The following is a 20,159-nucleotide window of genomic DNA, read 5'->3' as shown; positions in this document are numbered from 1 at the left end:
ATATTTTAGCAAGAAAAATACTCTTGAAATAGCAGGAAATGCATGAGTAGTAGCAATGCGAACATATATCCACGCATTCAGTGAAGATTACGACAAGTCCCAAGCACTACGAGCGCTTTTTTACCACATTTTCAAAAAAAGGGGTACAGTGATCAAAGTCACCCCAGTTTACGGTACCATAATCGATAATTTTCATACTGGCCCTGTTGAAATCGAATATGCGTAGCTCACCGGCGAACCAATTTAAACAGCACGTGTAAATTTCAAAAATATGAAAGCACCTGGTGACGATGGAATCTTTAATATTCTAATCAAACATCTCCCTGAGAGCACAATGGAATTTTTAGTGAAAATTTTCAATTGCTGCTTCAAAATTGCATATTTTCCCAAACTATGGAAAAATGCAAAAATTACTCCAATTTCAAAACCGGATAAGAATCCAGCAGAGGTTTCAAGTTATCGACCAATCAGTTTGCTTTCTCCAATAAGTAAACTGTTTGAGAGAATTATTCTTAACAGGATGATGTCACACATCGGTGAAAACTCAATTTTTGCAGATGAACAGTTTGGTTTTCGCCATGGGCATTCCACTACTCATCAATTGCTTAGAGTTACTAATATGATTCGAGCTAACAAATTTGAAGGTTATTTCACTGGAGCTGTCTATGTCTAAAAGAAAGAGCATTCGACAGTGTTTGGCATAAAGGTTTGATTGCGAAGTTGCAAACTTTTAATTTTTCAATTTTCCTAATCAAAATTTTGAAAAATTATCTTACTGATCGAACTCTGCAGGTTGTCTATCAGAATTCAAAATAGATAGATTACCTGTCAGAGCAGGTGTGCCTCAAGGTTCAGTCTTAGCTCCAGTCCTGTAAAACATTTTTACTTCAGATCTTTCTGATTTGCCTCCAGGATGCACAAAGTCACTGTTCTGCGATGACACAAGCATTTCCGTAAAAGGAAAAAGTGTTCGTGTCATACGCAGTCGATTGCAGAAATGTTAAGATATTTTTTCTTCCTACTTGCAAAAGTGGAAAATTTCTCCCAATGCTTCTAAAACTCAAATGATAATTTTTCCCTATAAGACTAGTACTTCTTTCCTTAAGTAGGGGAACAACGGGCAAGACGGTCACCCTAAGGAAATCTTTCATTATTCTGCTCAAAACACAACATGGCTACCAACGGTATTCATAATATTCGACATTGACTAGTGCTTTTCATAAAATAATGCAAACCTTTCCTTTTTAGAGTGATTTTATATTAATTTTCACTAAAATAAAAACAGTCTCGAAAAACCACTATTTCACAACGTGCATATGAAACGGGCCGGCTGTGCTGGTAAGACGGCCCTATGAAAGACTATAGCAAATTTCTTTTCTATACGGGACGACGCGCTGCGCAAAAAAAGCACGTGTTTAAGGCTTACCGTCCGCTGCGCAGATGGAATCATTAACATCATTTACATGTAGCATATTTACAGGTTTTAACAACGTTTTTAATGATGATTTTTATTTCAAATGAGAGTTTATGACTTTAAATTTCATCTCACGTGCTAAGAATGCTGAAAGAAACAATATTAAATGGTGCTATTATCGTTTTCTCAGACTACCCATTTTGCGAACACAACGACTGACCGTCTTGCCCAAGAGGCGAACAATTTTTTGGATCGATGTGATTTCCAAAAAATTTTCACTAAACTATCTTCACCCACATGTTTCAAATATGCTTAATTATTCCAATGTTATTGAAAATTATATTTTTCTGAAGTTTTACCGCAGCAGAAGCTTAAATTCGGCACGGCAAAAACTACATCACATTGCTTTGCTGTTTAGGGTAAGCTTATTTTTATTATTTCTCAAATAACTAACTATTGTTTCAATCTACATAATATCTCGAAACTCACAGAACGCTGTTGGTATGTAACTGGCATAAATGATTTGTGTTATTTTCAATGGTTTATATAGAAATTAGCAACGGACCATCTTACCCGCCCTGTCCGTGTTGCCCGTTGTTCCCCTAAGCCAAACAATAATCACGTTATCAAGATGTATGGGGTTATTTGAAGTTGGTCTGACAAGGTTTAGTACTTGGGACTAATTTACGATAAAAAACTTATTTTCAAAGAGCACATTGAAAGTATACACGCAAAGTGCATCAAATATACGAGATGTTTATATACTCTCATCAATAGAAATTCCAAACTTTGTTTAAGGGGTAATATCTACCAAATGCTCTAAAAAACAAGGCTTTCTTCATGATTTTTTTCAAAGGACATTTGAAATGTAAGGTATATAAATAATATATCATTGGATTAAGCAACTCTTGGAGAATAGAAAAAGAAATTAATTGCTTTTTTTTCAACAAAATGGCGGCTGTGCAGCGTTTGCCGTGAAACGCTTTTTTTAAAAGTTCTTCCGCGGCGAGCAGTAGAAGTCGTGCCCAACTCCACCTATAACCAAAACAAATTTTTTTTTCATTATCTACATAAGTGTCGCTAGTGAAGTACACATGATTATATTTTTAGAATTTTTCTTCGCAAAATGGAAACGGTTTGAAGAAAAAAATTCATTTTCGACAAAAAAATCGACTTGAACTATTTATAACTTTTGTCGTTGTTAATCAATCGCTAAAATCGTGTGTACTTCACTAGATAATCTAATGAAGAAGCTACAGTTAAAATTTCAAGTCAATCGGATGTAAACTTTTCCAGTTCTACTGCTCGCCGATTTTGAAAACATGGTTTTGAGAAAAACGCGTTCAAAGTTTCAATATGCTATAAATCTTTAGCATCGAAATAATAAAGCCCCTAATAATTTTTTTACCTTCAGTCAGCTATCCCTGCGCCGTGAAGTTGTCCTTCCTGGGCTTTATTTTCCTCTTCTCCCTTTTTGTTATCTGATGTAAGGCTGCGCTTAGCCTCTTTCGCGATATCAGACAGGCGATGCTTAGCGACTTTGACGTGGTTGGCGTCCAATCCCACGCAAAACTCGAACTTGTCACTCATATTTGAGTACTTTTTAATATAACTCACAGTTAAAAAGTATAGAAAAACTCAAACAAACAACGCACACAACGAGAACGGCTGATCGACGTAACAAATGGAAATTGGGAGTAAGCACGTGCTGTAGAGACGCTATAACGATCGAAACTTGATGCAGCGACCTCTATACTTCAAATTTGAAACACGATAACGATCAGAGGTAACTTCTGCTAGTTTACAAAGACTCGAAAAACGAGCATCGCCAAAATAATCGAAATATTTGATTTTGGAGCATAAAAGTTGTTCGGAAAAAAATTGATTCAAACGAATTTTGAGTTCAGATCAGTATTTGGGCGATGTAGATTTTGATTCTAGGTTAGTTTTAGCATGATTTGAATAAAATTCTTAAAATGATTTTGAAGCGTCCTCCTTGGTTTGGTACACTCGAATTACATAGACTTACTGGTGTTGATACATCAGAAGCTATGTTAAATAAAATTATCAACAATTTTCGACAAAAATCGTTGCAATCCTCAATTGCTACGATAAGCTCTCTTTATAGCCAATTAGTTAGCAATTAAGTTAGTTGTAAGTTCATTTTCCTTTCTTGACAAGTAGGTTTAAATCCCTACGAATGATAAGTCCTAATTCCGAAAGCAAACAAATCCTAACATTTAAAATTACAATTTTTCTAATAGTGTTGAGAAGTCACCATTTGTGATTGTACACACATACTCATTATTTACTAATATTTATCATAAATACTTAAACTACTCTTATCATAACAAAACAAGAGGAGTAACACATAGTTTATAAAAGCATAAATATTCGAGATTTGGTGTTACCCACGAATTGTTTAATTTTGTGGATATTTTGGACTTTTCCGGTTTTGCAGCACTGTTGAATGATGTTCAATAAAGCTGAAAATATTTTAAAGAAGGGTTTTTGCTGCAATTTAATTGGAAAGCCTACGAACAGTTAAAAGCACACTTTTTACGCACTGTGCTGAATTCCATAGCCGAACTCGTATTTCAGATATAACTTGAGTAGTGATTATTGAATTGAACTTCTGGTTATAAGACATTTGTAAATAAATGTAAATGAATTGAAACCACAATATTATAATAAAATATTCTATTTTCAATAGCTTTCATTGTTAAGAATATGTTTTGAGTGTTAATAGTCAGTTGACCTTTCCGCTCGTTCAATAACTTGACAACTCAAACCTGATTGTTTTTAGCTGATATTCGTTAATTTCAGGCTATAGTTAAAAAGTTATTTGGAATTTCCTATTCATTAATTTGGCAACCTTGTATCGATGACAATTGACCAATAACTTCATAGCGTTACGAAGTTGGTGTGTGCAGAAAATGCTTCCATTCTTTTTTTTTTCTCCGCAAAATATTTTATTTCGGATCGCTTTTTGCGGAAAAAAAAAATGTTATTTTTGCTATGCGAAACGTTGAGATGAGTCACAGAACAGAAGGTCTTCTGTGATTTAAAAACTGCTTAATGCTCAGAGAGTTTTGCAGCGCTCTCTAGTGGTGGAAAGAACGCATTTTAGACGAAAAATAAACAGGCCACTGACTCCGAATTTCTGTAGTAAATTTCAATAATCTGGACTCATTGTGTATATCCATTATAAAATGGCAATCCTCATGAGAAAGGTCAAGAGAGCGGCAAAAAATATGACGTCGTTCGCTGTTCCTATCGGTCTACTTTTACTCTTATTGAAAAACCCTTCACCTGAAGATGACCTTCCGTTCTGTGGATGAGTGGAAAGCAGGTACTTCTTGTTGTGAACATTTTTGTTCGGCATTTTGACAGAAAGTAAATAAAAGCTAGAGTAGCTAAATGAAAAAAAGTGCATTCCAAAAACTCAAACCGGAAAAAAAATGCCCTAGCCATTACCAAAACACGTCAATTTACGTAAGAGTATCGTATAGAAATTGCTCGCCGGGTTAGTCGCTTTAACGTTAGGTTTACGAGGAGAATAATTTAGGTCTCTTGAAAAACGGTAATGGCCAGGCAATAAGGTATATTACAAAGGAGTGGCAGATAAGTTCTCGATATGCGATCAGAGGTGGCGAGTTTTGTGACGTCACAACAATTGTTTACGTTCGGCATTCAGTACGGATTTTCGACAAATTGTACTTTTTTCGAGTTTCTAACGTTTTACGGTTACCAAAAAACGCGAATGCAATCGTGTGGAGGTAAATCATGTGGTGTTTCGGTTTATCAAGCCTAAAAGTTAGGCATAGGCATACATGTTTCTCCCAAAAATCCCGATATTGAGAAACGCTGGCGTTTGCTCTGTCGGGTACCAAATCTTCCCGCAACGTTTTATATTTGTTCACAATATTTTCGCGCGGAGGATTTCGAGCATGGGTTCCAGGCAGATTCCTTGCGCATTTTAGCATCGGAAGGTAATTAATCAATTTATCATTCGTAGCTGTCCAAAAGTAATTGTTTACATTTTAGCCGTTTCAACAATTTCCACACTTTTATCGGTGAATCCTTCATCACGGGCGGAGTAGAGCTTTTAAGGCAACACGAGACAGATGCACCAGCTGTAAAATACGCTCCTTCGGCTTTGTTTGAAAATAAAAAAGAGCTCTTCAACAAACCTGGAATCGCGGAAGAACTCACCCCAAGTGATGAAGAGGACGACATGTGGACCTACAAGCAAGCGACCTCTTGAGAAATCAGATTGAGTAGAGTACGCCATGAATTTATCGCTCTATCGGTTTTGGAAAGTAACCCCGAAATGGGCATTTACACCTATGAAATTGAAGACTCTTCGGAAGACGACTGCTATGAAAAAAAAATTTTGAAGATCTCTCCAATGGTGGGCTAGTTTAGTTAATCTATGACAATACCTGGGAGGCACATGTTGTTCCTGATAATATCATAGTACAACAATATAATGCATTCCATATGATTTCAAACAAAATCTATACATTTTCCTATGTCAAACTGTGTTCGATCTCAGTACGCGAAAAATAATAACACTTGCAACCACGCTCATCTGCCGCTCCTTCGTATATACCTTATTGATGGCTAGGGACACCAAAATTCCCAGGAATGGTTGAATAGATATAATCTTTCATTTTTTCCGGTTTGAGCTTTTGGAGTGCACCTGTGTTGACCAGTGATATTTACACAAACTTCTACTTTCCTATTTGAAATTTTACTAAAAAGAAAAAACTTCGTAGAAATCCGTAGAATCTACGGATTTACACGACATAGTTCTGGCATCTCGATTCGCCAGCCAAATGAATATGAACAGATGAGAATTATTCACTTGGTGCACATCGTACGAGTAACTTCATGTACCGAGTTGCCAGGCGCAGTAGCGCTTTGTTGGATAAAATACCGTGCTAAAGACATCTGAGTTCAAGGGATTGGTATGGTAGCCTTCAAGCGTAACGAACATCTATTTCTGTACCGTTCATCACAAAACTTCCTTTCATGCCGTCACAGTTTGCTTCTACACGCAAAACTTTTCCTTATTACTTTAGAAGCAATAGCGCAAAATTGCCTTTTGGGTAACAAACCTATTACTTTAAAGGCAATAAAATTCTTCCCCAGTCAAGTAACAACACATACTGACATAAATTTAGCACGTGTTACGGGAGTACGACTATCTAATAATGGTCGTTTCAACCACATGCAAGATTTTTTCTGTCGAAAACTGCTTACTTTCCATCTCAAGCAAAAAAAATTACACACCGTCGCATATGTTGCACATGTTACAAGTTTCTTCAATCTCCAATTCATCCGGTGTGCGTGTATTAGTTCGCATACGGAGTAGAGAAAAAATATGACAAGAGCTGCCAAGCAGCATTTTCCCCGTCATAGAGTATGCATACGTTGATGATTTCAAAGACTTGAAATGCGTCTTTAAATGACATCACGATCTGTAAACTGCGTTAGAGTAAAACAAAAACATTCGCTTTCCTGCAAGATATCTAAAACACATACACATTGGTTCATGGAAACTCATTTGCACCTGTTTGAAAATACAATACTCGTGCCTATCCAGACAATATTCGCAACTTCGACAACTCTGGTCAGACAGTATTACATATTTCCATTTCATGTAAACACTGGGGGACGAAACGAAAGTGTTTCTAATTAGACATTTGAGGTTGACGGGTGAGATTCCCATTATGTGTGGATGAAGGGAAGCAAAAATGAATCTGATCGTTGCATCAATACAAATGCAGCGAGTGAAGTCTTGCTAACACATGCATTGCGGTGGGTGCTTGGCTGTATGTTCTCCTCCAGAAACACATACAAGCGTGTGGCCTTCATAATTTTTATTACTTTTTGTTTGTTACTATTTGTGTATAATGCGCAGTCATAAGACACAATAAGTAATAAAAAATTGCCCTAAAGTAATAAAATGTTCCCCGTTTGCGTTGGGTGTATTTGTTTTGGGGCAAAACTATTGTACAAAATATCACTTAGAATATCACGTTACATACAAAAATCTTGAGAAATTGCTCAAAATTATCCGATATGCTGTCAATAACTGCAGTCAACATATGGTCGGTTTGCCCGAATCAACATAAGATAAGGGTAAACTGACCATTTTTCGGGTGCCAGTGCCAGTGATGTTGGTAACGCGTCAAATGTATGGTAGCTGACAGTGGTGCCATCCCCGTGTCTAAGATTGCGGTTTAGAGTCCCGTCTGGATGTTCTATATTTTTTTCTAAGCCAAAGTTACATCCTCAAAAATTTCGATCCCGTCTCTCCCCCCTTCAACCCTTACACAAAGATTTATTTCATTGTGTATGACATTCAAGCATAACGAGCACTTTAGTTTTTTCCCTCGTAGGAGACTGAACCACTGCGACCATATCTATTGTGGTAGAGCACTTTAGTTATACTGACAAGATACAAAAACCCGTTAGCTCGCGCATCCAGAACAGTTGCTCCACACTTAAAAATGAAACGAGGCAATTCATATCAATCCAGTCTTCAATCACTTTCAAAGCAGCCATAAATTTAAAAATCAATTTGTTGGATAGTACAGAAAACGTTATTTTATTGTTGTTTTGTTAATTCATTAAAGAGATGATATATATTCAGATATTTATAATACATATTTAGTTATTTATTTGAGTAAAAAAACTAAATAATTTTTTCATCATTACAGATATTACACACAGCCAGGAAAGCCAGCCAATCCGGTAGTCGAATCGATACCACTGTTGAGCATCGAGAAACCTTCCAAGCCGGGACCCTCCAAGTTGGGTCTGAACGCTAAGATCGCTCCAACCGCTTCCAAGTCGCCAATCAATAAAACCAACATGGCTACTGGTAAGCCGGTCACCACCTCACTGATCACCGCCATAGGGACACCACCCAGAACACGGGTAATTCCCGCGGGCATCACACCTTCCACCAGCCAGTCCAGTGGCGTTTGCAAAGTTATCAGCAATAGCGGTACTAGCAGTAGTAGTAGCAACGGCGGAAAACACAATGGCAATAATAATAACAACAGCAACAGTAATAACAATAGCAGTAGTAATGTTAACACCAAGCAAGATGAAAAATATGACAATAAAAAGAATGAAACAATCGAAAAGAAGAAAAAAGAAGAAAAACTCAAGCTCAAAACGGAAAAGGAAGCTCGAAAGGTAGGTGGCATAAACGTGGCAGCACAATATTAAAACCTATAAGATTTTCCCATCCCCGATAGGAGGAAAAGCGCATCGCAAAGGAGGAGGAGAAATTGGCGAAAATGCTTGCTAAAGAGGAGAAAAAACGCGGAAAGAAAGAAGCAAAAGAGTTGCTCTTGGTAAACGAGGGAGGCAGCCGGAAATAGGACAGTTTCCGGTGGCGGACGTTTTTCACCAGAAGTTAGAACGGAGAGAAAACTGCCGAAATTCGTCCGTGGAACTAAAACTGCATTTAGTTAATAAACGAGCCAATAAGGACTGCTCCTGTATAAATCACTACAGAAAATCGTGCAATATCATCTAATGATACTCTTAGGTTGTAAATTCATCCTGACCGAATGTGAAACTAAATAATTCTCGCAAAGTAGAATTCCACCGCAAATTAAAAATTTTAACCCGAAACCCGTCGTAAACCAAAGCAGGTTGTTTGGCAATGCAAATCGCACCCATGATTAGAGTTTTATCATGCATATAATAAAAGAATAACATATCAAACACTTCGCTGCTTCCTGTCTAAGTATTTACATATGTCACTACAAGTGATTCATTTTAGAATAGTTTTTCTAATATTTTTTCCATCAAGAGTTCCATAAATAACAATCAAATAGTCAATTCGGCCATTCGTTATACAGTGATCAATACTAAAGAAACATTAAAAACAACGGTAACACTGCTATTTCGTTCTGATCGGAAATATTCTTACGTACACGTGCTTCTCTAGACAAAAGTACTAATAGTCAATTTCATCTGTTTTTGAAAAATGATTTGGCGAAAAAGTTTTTTAGTCAGGATGTTTGAAAAAAAATATTATGTTTCAAGTGAGAAGTATACTGAGTACTCCTTAAAATAGTCATCAACAATACCTTCACCTTTTTACTTATATTCCACGCACATCCCAGAAAACCGATGCTCTAGCCTCGCCAGCCTTCTTCAAAGTCGTTCGATCCATTTATTTAAAAATACTTTCGTCTCAAGTAGTGGTTTGAATGATTATGGTTATGAATTGGCACTCGCTGGAAAGAACCTCCCGACGGTCCAGACGGTGATCGATCATCATTTTGTGAATTTTTTCAATATTTGTAACAGCTCTATCGTCCTGGTTCAAGCTGTACCATGCGCTTTTATAGTGTTGTGAGGACTATTTTCGATATTTACTGTCAGCGTTTACTGTTGATGTGTAAGCATGTACTAAACATCAAAAAACCTTCAAACGTCAAACTTAAGCTTTCTAAGATTGACGCTTCCAAAAAAAATCTTAGCAACCAACGCCATTGTTGAATCGAAGCACTCAATCTTACGTAAGGCGAGTGGTTTAGAAACAGTTTTAAAAGACGCAATGTACTGTTTTGAAGGCACTGACTATTTCTAAACGATTGAGGCACGTTAGAAGCAATAAGAATAAGGCAATTGTATATAATTTCGTTCGAAACTGGATTCGCATTGGTCCGATTTAAACTACACAAACTGAATCATAACATTATGGTGAATATAATAATAGGGGTCTTTAAGTAGAGCTCGTATACAAACACCTAGCCGTGAACTGTGTATCTCTCATTACTCGTCAATGGATGTGGTGGTTTTTACGACTGGGTATTCGTATACGAGCTCGATGTGAAGACCCCTAATATATTTCTGAAGCCTGGCCTACAATATGCACAACGCCAGCAATAACAAGTGTTTATTTAATAATCGCCTACTGGCCTACTACCAGATTGATGCAAAAACGTAACGCTTCTATGACAGTAACGCTACAGAGACATTGACTTTTTAATTTTGTTTCAATCCCCTGTTATTGAATACTTCTCAGATTTGCTGCGAGTTTGTAAACATCATTTATTTTTTCAAATAATTTTATGTTGTTTGTTGGACAAATAGAATTAACCAGAAGTGAAAATAAACCTATAGTACTCTGTGCTTAAGATTATTTCAATTTTTCTAACTGTTAACCGACGTATGTATTTATGTCGACCTCAAATGACTTCCTTCAATTGTATTAAAAATTTGCATTCTAAACAAATTACTGTGAAACGAAAAGATCAAAACTACCTTTTTTATAGATTATATATTTCATTACCGTGATATTTTTGTGAACAAACATTTTCATCGACTTTTTGTGTAATCTATAATGCATCGAAATTCTTAATATCGAACAAAATATGAATAATAAACAATTTTTGCTATCCATGTTATTTGAACTTCGATCATGAATTCCAGCGCAATTATTTCTGCCTTTTTAACTTTGTGTTCAATTAGCGAATTTTATTGAATTTTAGCCGGCTTTTGGGGTTCAGGGGGGCCATGGCCTCCGATCCCGACACTTTTGGGGTCCCCACAAATGTTTTCTTTTCATCACTTATAACTAATAGAAAATCCAAGAAATTTTGTGAAACTTTAAAACAAAAGAAATTTCAATAAAACTAACACAACCCTTCTATAATCTTCCTTCAACTTATATTTTTCCTTCATTGAAATTTCGACAATTGAAAAGAGAGCCCCCACAAGGTACATGGCCCCCCGGGCCCCAGTACCCTTTATCCGACACTGATAGCGAGCTTGCGTTCATTAGTAAGCTAGTTTTAATAGCATTAGATTGTACCTCCGTAATTGGGTTGTTTAGCTATATCAGTATTTTATATCATCTGAAAGAGCTGCATTTTCTGCTGTTCTTTTCAAAACGTGATTTTCAAAAATTTTCTATCAATTTTTAAATCACCAATTCGAACTGCTCGAAATCTGCTAGAAATAGCTACAATGACAGTTCGCCCATGTATAAACTGTCATTCAAGCGGTTTAGAGCGATTTTTATTCTTCATTTAAAAATCGCAGGACAATGATATCAAATTTCAAAAAATCACGTTTTGCTCACAAAATTACACTCTTTTGGCTGATATATAAAAATCAGCAATCCGTGAATAGCTAAACAACCCAATTGGAAACGATTGTTCAAAATTAAAAAAAAAGATCAAAAGATTCCGAAACAAAGTTTGAATTTTAGATAAATGTTTTTAATATTATATATTGGTCTAAAAATTAACAAAATAGTTGAACTTATTATTTTTGAAAAATTTCGTGTTACTATTTTATAAAAGTCTAAAACTACAATTTAGTCGGGAATGGCATTTCAATCTTATCATTAATTTTAAAATAAGTATTTGTCTAACTGCTGGCTTTTATATGCTTCAATTATGTACACCTATTAATTAAAATTACTGGAAAATTTTAAACATTACCGTTTTCCTGTCAATTTACGAAGAGTGTTAGGCTTTTCGCAATGACTTAATGATCAAGACTTTCAGCTGTCTTAAATTTAGTGTGAACCAGTACTAGAAAAGATCACATTTACAATTCGACATATTTGACCTCCTTCATACAAAATCATAGTTTTTCGACCAAATATAGGTTACATTTTGATACGAAGTCATAAATTAGTTGAATTAAAGATTGTTAATTTATGCGAACAACCCACTAAACCATTAAGCCAGTATTCACATTTTAGGTTCTACATAAAATGAGTCAGTAGCAACAAATCAAACCTGTCACTACATTTTAATTCATTTGCAACTTTTGAAACTTAGACTTAAGATCTGAACGTATGTTACGGCAAATTTGGACACTGCATAACTTCACAGACATCATAGAAAATAGTGCCGCTGTGATATTTTATCTGTTCAAAAAGCAACTAGATTTAAAAAAGAAATCCTAAATTGAGCAATATAATAATATAAAAAAATTAAATAAAATGATTGAAACACAGCAGCAGATGAGTGAGATAGAAAACGCTCAAAACAAAAATGCATGTAATATAACTAAAAAAATGATGATAAACTATTCCGAGATCGCAAATGTATGTACCAACTGAATTGAATAAACAGTTAATGCAAATAAATAGTAAATGCATAGGGAGTGAGTAAATTACCAATGTTACATTTCTTCATAAGAAAGTAGATTTGATGTTCGGCTAACCGAACAATCACGTCCCAAGTGAGCAATAAATTGTAGCACCTTAATCTAAAGCAAACATAGAAAAGTTATATACCGAACAAGAATCATTATTTGAGGGGTTTTTACTTCTGTCCTACACAATAGTTGCCAAAAATTACCGAGCGCGCAAAGAAAAGTTTATGTACTTCTACTTAGAACGCATTTATCTTGTGGCTGGGATTACTAAAGCTGCTTCAAAATAATTTGCTAAAAAAAATTAGTTGAACCACTAATTGGTAACAGCTATGTACAATGAGTTAGTGCTGAGCAGAAAAGACAGAAATGATCTAATGATTTAATGCATCGATGTCTAAAACAACTTTAAAATATAAATGAAAGCTAAATGGTTACATAAATGCCTCACATTCTTCACTTTCGAAGTTGGCATTTTCTTAGAAAAATGGACAAAAACCCAGCACTAAATACAATATGAATTTCTTTACTGAATCGCACAAAAAACGCATAAAATCTGGGCTTATTAAGCATATTCTTGAAAGCTGTTGAAAAAAATTCTTTAAAGAAACCCGCATTCGCAAACGCTCAGGGAATTTCAACCCAACCATAAAATGAATGCGCATCTAACTTGAAAGATGTGAACACCAAGCTCTAAAATCGTGGTCAATTCAACGAGAAGAAATTGTTAGTAACATCCATTACCTCCCTGTAAAATGATAAATTATGACAAACCAACAAACAAACCCATCCTATTATGAAATAAAGATTACTGGTCATTTCAAAATACGAATGATTTTAATCCGACAGAGAAAGTTACGATTTTAACAATGTTTCAAAGTTTATATAAATAAAAATCTGAATATCTCGGACGATTTTTTAAATATCTTTCTTCGTCTAGTGCTACTAGAACAATAGAACACTAGGGTAAAGAAAAGAAATCTTAAAAGTTCTTTGCATCTTTATTTTTTTTATCATAGAGACTGGCAAATGTTAGTGATTGTTAAATGTTTCTAATACAATGTAAACTTATTATAGGAATGGTAGAAACACACTGGCTAACGTAAAATGTGATCAAATAAACAAACGATGTTACCGCTAAACTGTTGTATAAATTCATTTCTTTTGCAATGAATACAGGCATTTATAATAGAGTTTCCTACCGTGTTTTTCACTAACCCTTGAACGAATGTGTCTCAAAAACTCGACGTACTACTGCATACGTTGCGCCACAAAGTTTTGTTCGCCCAAACGAGATCTTTGAGTTTTTCAGGATCAGCCTCATTTTTTTCTTTCTTTGGGGTTTGTGACTATTGCTAATCAAAAAACGGTATTGATGCAATCTTTGAATACAAAATAGGGGGTAATGTAGTGTGCCACCACGGGGTGCCCCTGGATAACGTATAAATTTTAGAAATTCTGATGTTCTGGATAAAAAAATAAAAGACGGCAAGCAAGTCTTCGAACAGAAGTATAGAGTCATTCGATGGCCCGTAGAATACCGTGTATGTCTGTTGGGGTTTAAACACAAATTCTTCAACTACAGCTTTATCAACTGATACTCACAAACGATGAACCCGACGATGCCAAGGACAGGTTCTACGAAAAGCTAGAGCAAACTGTTGGAGAGTAACCTCCGATCGTAGTAACTCACAACCATTACCCCAGTGTCCCGGTTATCTCTAGTAACCGTTATTTAAATGTGATAAGCAGTAGCAATAAATTTTAATTCTTTGATCAGAGTTCGACCAATTCACAAGTGTTTTATTTCCACTCTACAGGTGGTTATGGGCCCAGAATTTGGCCAAGCCTGAAACTTTTCGAAAAAGTAATCCCGAGAGATTTAACGGTGCATGTCCAAACCAGCGGTGATGGAATCGGAACATGTGGCGGTTCTGGCACTGGTGTTGAAAGCGAAACGAGCGGAAGGCGTCAAACGTCGGCGCAGGTGGAGCGGGGGCGTCAAACGTCGGCGCAGGTGGAGTTGTACAGCGGTCCGGAGGAGTTGTAGGTGCCTTTGAAAACCCTGTAAACTTTTCATTCATGGAAAAGTTGCGCGGACCTAAAAATTGCACTGGTCGACAAAATGAAAATAAAGTGTATTCCAAAAGCTCAAACCGGAAAATATGAAAGATTATAGGCACACTTCAAGTCACAGGTGAAGCCACTAGAAAGACTGGTAGTCGATCCGGATAAGAGTGATCGAGTGCTGGCCGTAATTTGCCTGAGTGTGGAGCAGAATAACCTCAGCCTGGTAAAAAAAAAAACAGCAAACAAAGCGTGGGAACGTTCCACGACGATGAACTGATACGGCGGGACAATTGGACAAGTTGACGTCGGTAAAGTTGGGGAAAATTGTTTCCGTTGAAGACTACGTCGGCGAGTTGAACATTTGAACATTTTGAAGCCTAAGCGAAATTGGATTCGAGGCAAACGATCAACGGTTGGCGTCGTTATTGTTGAAAGGGCCTCCAAGTGCTATAGCAATCCAATTCTGGGATAGAGTTGAAGGCAGACACTGGGAAAGCTAATATACTTTAAGACGCGAAATGGCCGTTGAAGAGCTTTGGAACAGACCCTGTCCCTCCTGTCAATCCTCTGTTAATTCTTCAGTCCCGCCTCACCCCAGGCTTTATCCCAGCAGTTCTTTTTTTGTCTACTTTCGGCCAAAAGCAGGATTAAATTCAAAATCGCTTAACATCTTGCAAATCGCGAAAGATCTGACGTCACGCTACAAGAACGTGACCGAAATTTCAAATGTAATGTGCGTTGTGTATAGTAAACTGAAGGTCAAGTTCCGAATCGGAATGTAGCACCCAAGGCATAAAAACTGCTCGAAATGCCTTAAATGAAATTTTCCCATGTATATGGCATATGGGAGAACTGCCATTTAAGGCATTTCGCGCAGTTTTTCTTTCTGCGTTTAGAAATCTAAGGACAACGATAAACATTTTATTAAAATCACGTTTTGCTCAGAAAATTGCACTCTTTCAGCTGCAAAATGAGAAAACCGTGTAAATCTTTACGACCCAATTCAAAATAAAAGATCTTTACGCCATTGATACAAAAACTGTTTTGAAATTTATTTTGTCCAGTTTTAGATTCCGATTATTGTTTCCAAGATTTTAAGTTTCATATTTATTATTGGGAGTGAGTTGATTAGGCGTCGTACGCAAATTACGTAACGCATGAAGGGGGGAGGAGGGTTGAGTCTGCGTTATTTATTGTTACGTAGGGGGGAGGGGAGGGCGGTAGTAGAGGCAGTTACGTAACTGTGATGTTTGCTCGAAATTTAAAATTTCGGTGGGGGTTCAGGCTGATCAGCGTTACGTAATTTTAGGGGGGGGGGGGGAGTCATGTCGAACGTTACCTATCGTTACATAGGAGGGGAAAGGGGTCTGAAATCTTGATTTTTAGCATTACGTAATTTCTGTACGACGCCTTAGACCGATTCACGAGAGCAAAAGCTTCTCGTTAAACCTTTTCAGTCAGATCTTTTTGCATACATGAGACTCTAAACCAAGCTACTAGTGTACCTTCACTCTCAACACGTATTAGAATTAAGAGTAAGAATGGTTTGTGAATAAGTTATACACATATATCTGTCGAGAGGATGATTGTATGTAAAAAAGATCCAATTATTTGCCGAAACCCGGGATTGAACCGGGGACATTTAGATCTTCAGTCTAACGCTCTCCCAACTGAGCTATTTCGGCAGTCTTACCAAGGGCTGTTCACATGAGTTGTTTCTGGATTCAAACCGTCATGATTGCCATGCTAGGTGTATTAAAATATGAAAATAAATTAATGACGCATTCACACATCGTTTCGCTGTGTATGGAGGAGATTCGAGATAAGAAATTGATTGACACTTTCATTATGTTTATAGTATCACGCTGTTCACGGGTTGATTATCTAACTCTCAGAAATGATCCCTGCCGGCCACTCATGGTATCTAGACCTGTATACCGGCGGCATAGTGAATGCATTGGTCGATCTTACTTTGATAGGCAACCGGAACTGCGCTCTTGCAGCCATAGCCTCCCAGCTTGTGGATAGCGGCATGATCTAAGCAATCGATGATTCCATCCCCGTTGCAATCCTGCAAAGAGTAAGTTTTGTGAAAGTATGTCACATGAGGGAATGGCCATCAACGATCAATAATTGTACTGAGCAACTTAGCCAAAAGACGAAGCAGCAAGAACTCGTTTTGAAACAGGTCCTAGCTGGGTTCTCTTTACAACTACTTCTGTTTCACGGTCATGGGTGGAGATCGCATATTAGTAAATGGATGCTGTTGCAGATTCGACCAGTCATTCTTACCTGACCAAACTTCCTCATGTAGCCTTGAACAGTTCGGGCGGCGCAAAGAGCGTCATTAGCGCAGTTTGCGTATGCTAGAATAATTGAAAGCCAGTTAAAATGTATTTATAATAAAGATTATCGATTATTGGTCACATACATAGTTGTAATTCTTGTTGATGAGTATCATAAATCGTAGTTAGTGTACCATAATCTATGATCGTTTAAGTAATAATTTTGAAATTATAGGTACACAATTCAGGACTAATTTACGATCATTGCGCCAATAACAGTGCTTCACGCCAAGCATATGATTTATTTTTTCAACCTTAGAAACCCACGCCGCTTACCTCCTTGTGATTCCGGTGCATCGCCCTGTAGAACCGGTTTGCCAGCGTCGGCCCAGTAAGCCCAGGTAATTCTGAACATTCCGCAGGCATCACCGGTGCAGCGAACAGACGGATCGCATCCGCTGGACGCATCGCAAATACATCGCAGGCATACCTCGGTCACTGGAGTTTCCTCGTATTGTGTATTCACTGCCGTTAAAAAAAAAACACAGATGTAAATTATTACGCATATACATTTTTTTTTACCAGACAGATAGGCAGCGGCAAATAGTTATGCAGTTTAATAATAGCATTGCATTTGAACCTGGGCGCCGCGCGTCGACTCTTATTCAAAGGTCGCTCAATGCAAATCAATAAATGAACTTTTTTGACATATGACTATGTCTTTCTTTAATATAGGGTGTGGGACTAGTTCGTCAGGGGTTTTCTTCGTCATAATTTTTGCTTCATTCTAATGATAAATATATGACGAAGAAAACCCCTGCCGAAGTAGTCCCACACCCTACTGCTAATAACTTCAAGAAAACTGAACAGGTCAAAATAAACGTTATCAACCGAGATTGAATCCAGACCAGCTGGGATTGTGGAATATTACCCTAACATCACAGACAAACAGACGTGCCACTCGATGATGATTTCATCGACCAGAAAAATAACGGTTATTTTGAAATTTTGCTTAGCGGGTAATAATGCCGCTAGTGTCGCTATAAGCAAGTGTGTACATTCATTACCAAAGACGAAAACCATTAGTAATGCCGCTGGTGTTGATTTAAGCAAGCGTGCACACCCATTAGCGAAGACAAAAACCGTTTTACGAGAAAAAGTTAGTAGGCAATAAAAACACATGGTGGCACATGAGTATAACGTTTCGAATAAGGACGAAGATTTTTCAGGATTTTTCTTCGAAGAGGCACGTCTGTTTGTCTGTGCTAACACCAAGTTGACATTTGAGCTAAATTTCTGGTCTTTGAGCTACCTGTTTAAGAGAGCCTTTTTCATTTATCTGTTGCGATAAAACATCAAAGAAATTTCGAAAACAGTAACTCATTGGAAAAAATGTTAAAAATTTTACTGAATAGATCTTTCTCGGAATGAATGAGAAAAAAAAATCTGGTACTGAATGTGTGTTTAAATCATTTTTAATTCTTTAATATACATATTTTTTATTGCAAACATTGCAGAAAATACAAGATAAGCCCATTTCTCGGCCTAATAAATAAACGTTGCGTGATGAGATATGACGGAACAAAAACTAAAGATGTGCGTGTGCCACAGCTTCACACACATTGACCATCACCGGTTACCACTTTATAACTGACCAGAGCCGGTGGAGCATTGTGCAATTTATTTATTAATTGTTGCTTAGGATTAGCTGTTCGATGTGCATCCCCAATAATTCATGCCTGAATCGAAACGTCACTTTTCCGCATGAAAAAATATCGGATTCAATTACACGAAAAGGTGACGGACAAGCAGTTTTTTTAATTTTTTTGGTAATTCTGGAAATTTTTATTAACTCTTTCACACTACTAAATTTGATGATCCGAAAGAGCATGTACCAAACAGTATGAGAATTACTTTTCTCTTTTGAAAAATTGCTTAAGCGAAATATTATTTTTTACCGTTTGATTTCAATTGTTTACATTATTTTCAATTATATTTTTTAAATCAAAACGAATAAAAATTGGCGATAAGAAGCAATTTATAGGTTTTGCAACTAAGTTATATCTCACAAGCAGAGTTTTCAATATTTTATAAGAAAAAATTACATTTGTTCATAACATTAATAAAATTGGATTAATTTCACCAATACATTGTTCTTAACCTTACTCATTTATAACAACACACACCGATGCAAAATAATTAAATATTATAAATTTACTAAAAACCGGAAATAAATTTTAGTCAAGAACCGTTAGGCTTGAGGCTACGAAAATAAACTTCAAAGCAAAACAGACAGAACAACAACCACAGTAGACTTTATCGCGCCTTGACCTTCGTTCATGGGACAACGCATGCTGACCATAAGAACGTAATAACACGATCATAAATCCTCTAGTCAGTGATTCCCCATTCCAACAACGTCTGCTACTCACCAAGATGGGACACATCTGCAGTCACCACAGCGATAAGCAGGAGCAAAACTCCTGCCAAACAAACGATCACTTTACTGTACATCCTGGTAAAGTACTTCACAGTTCACTTCTAAAAAATGTATTTCTACTTAACGCGTATGTTCTCAACAAACGACCGTTCAAACTGATGCGATCTTCGCGACTGATTCACAAGCACGATCGTCACAGGAGGGAAGTTTACTAATAAGGTACTTTCAAGAAATATATTCAACATTTTCGTTGTCGTCGTCTCACTCGAAGCGCTCAAAGTCGCAGTCACACGATCTGTGGATCATACAGAGTGACCGAAGTCAACAGGAATGACGTCATCTTTGTTCTACTAGCAGCACACACTGCCCGGCGCACTCGATCGCTTTCGTATACATGCTCAGCCGGGGACTTGAAATTCCTGTTCCCCCACCTACGTATGAATCTGCTTTCTATTGATGGAGCACTATTGATAACCCACCACCCGAAACATTTGAATCCGCTATAAACCCATTCTTTCCTCGTGTGCCTCGTTCAGTTAGTTGTTACCAACCCGGTGGCATCACTGACGTTTACGTACAACATTAGTGAAGCCAGCATTAGCTGGATCACTGGATCAATTTCACATGCAATTTGACAGCTGATTCATACGTGCATACAGTGTCGGTGTTCAGCTGCAGTGTGTTTATGTGTTGTTTTCGGGTGATGTATTTATTGCACATAACGTCGAGTGCTTTGCTTGATGAAACAAAAAATGAATGCGTTGCATCATTATAGAGTGTACGCAACGTTTATTCATGC

General features: G+C 37.0%; 2 protein-coding genes and 1 non-coding gene across 3 annotated transcripts in view; 1 reads left to right on the top strand and 2 right to left on the bottom strand.

Annotated features, from left to right (window-relative positions):
- The window catches only part of LOC129721258 (rho GTPase-activating protein gacF), a 128,379-nt gene extending 114,672 nt beyond the window's left edge, over positions 1-13,707 (top strand). The window contains exons 6-7 of the mRNA XM_055673605.1: positions 8,146-8,629; positions 8,692-13,707. Coding sequence (XP_055529580.1) covers positions 8,146-8,629; positions 8,692-8,817 — 610 coding nt within the window. The 3' untranslated portion in view covers positions 8,818-13,707. The remainder of the gene's footprint in view (positions 1-8,145; positions 8,630-8,691) is intronic.
- Positions 13,708-16,247: 2,540 nt separating this feature from the next.
- Trnaf-gaa (transfer RNA phenylalanine (anticodon GAA)) lies at positions 16,248-16,320 on the bottom strand. Its single transcript has one exon. It is a non-coding gene; the product is annotated as a tRNA-Phe (tRNA).
- Positions 16,321-16,367: 47 nt separating this feature from the next.
- LOC129724755 (lysozyme-like) lies at positions 16,368-19,551 on the bottom strand. Its single transcript, XM_055679902.1, has 4 exons — positions 19,353-19,551; positions 17,257-17,445; positions 16,928-17,001; positions 16,368-16,706 (listed from the first exon to the last, which is right to left on the bottom strand). The coding sequence occupies exons 1-4, from the start codon at positions 19,432-19,434 to the stop codon at positions 16,560-16,562; spliced, it is 492 nt and encodes a 163-aa protein (XP_055535877.1). The 5' UTR covers positions 19,435-19,551; the 3' UTR covers positions 16,368-16,559.
- Between the last annotated feature and the right edge of the window lie 608 nt (positions 19,552-20,159).

This window comes from Wyeomyia smithii, chromosome 2 (genome assembly GCF_029784165.1).
Source record: "Wyeomyia smithii strain HCP4-BCI-WySm-NY-G18 chromosome 2, ASM2978416v1, whole genome shotgun sequence".
In the NCBI taxonomy this organism is placed as follows: Eukaryota; Metazoa; Arthropoda; class Insecta; order Diptera; family Culicidae; genus Wyeomyia; species Wyeomyia smithii.
The sequence above is the reverse complement of the archived record's forward strand: the minus strand, read 5'-3'. Positions and strand labels throughout refer to the sequence as shown.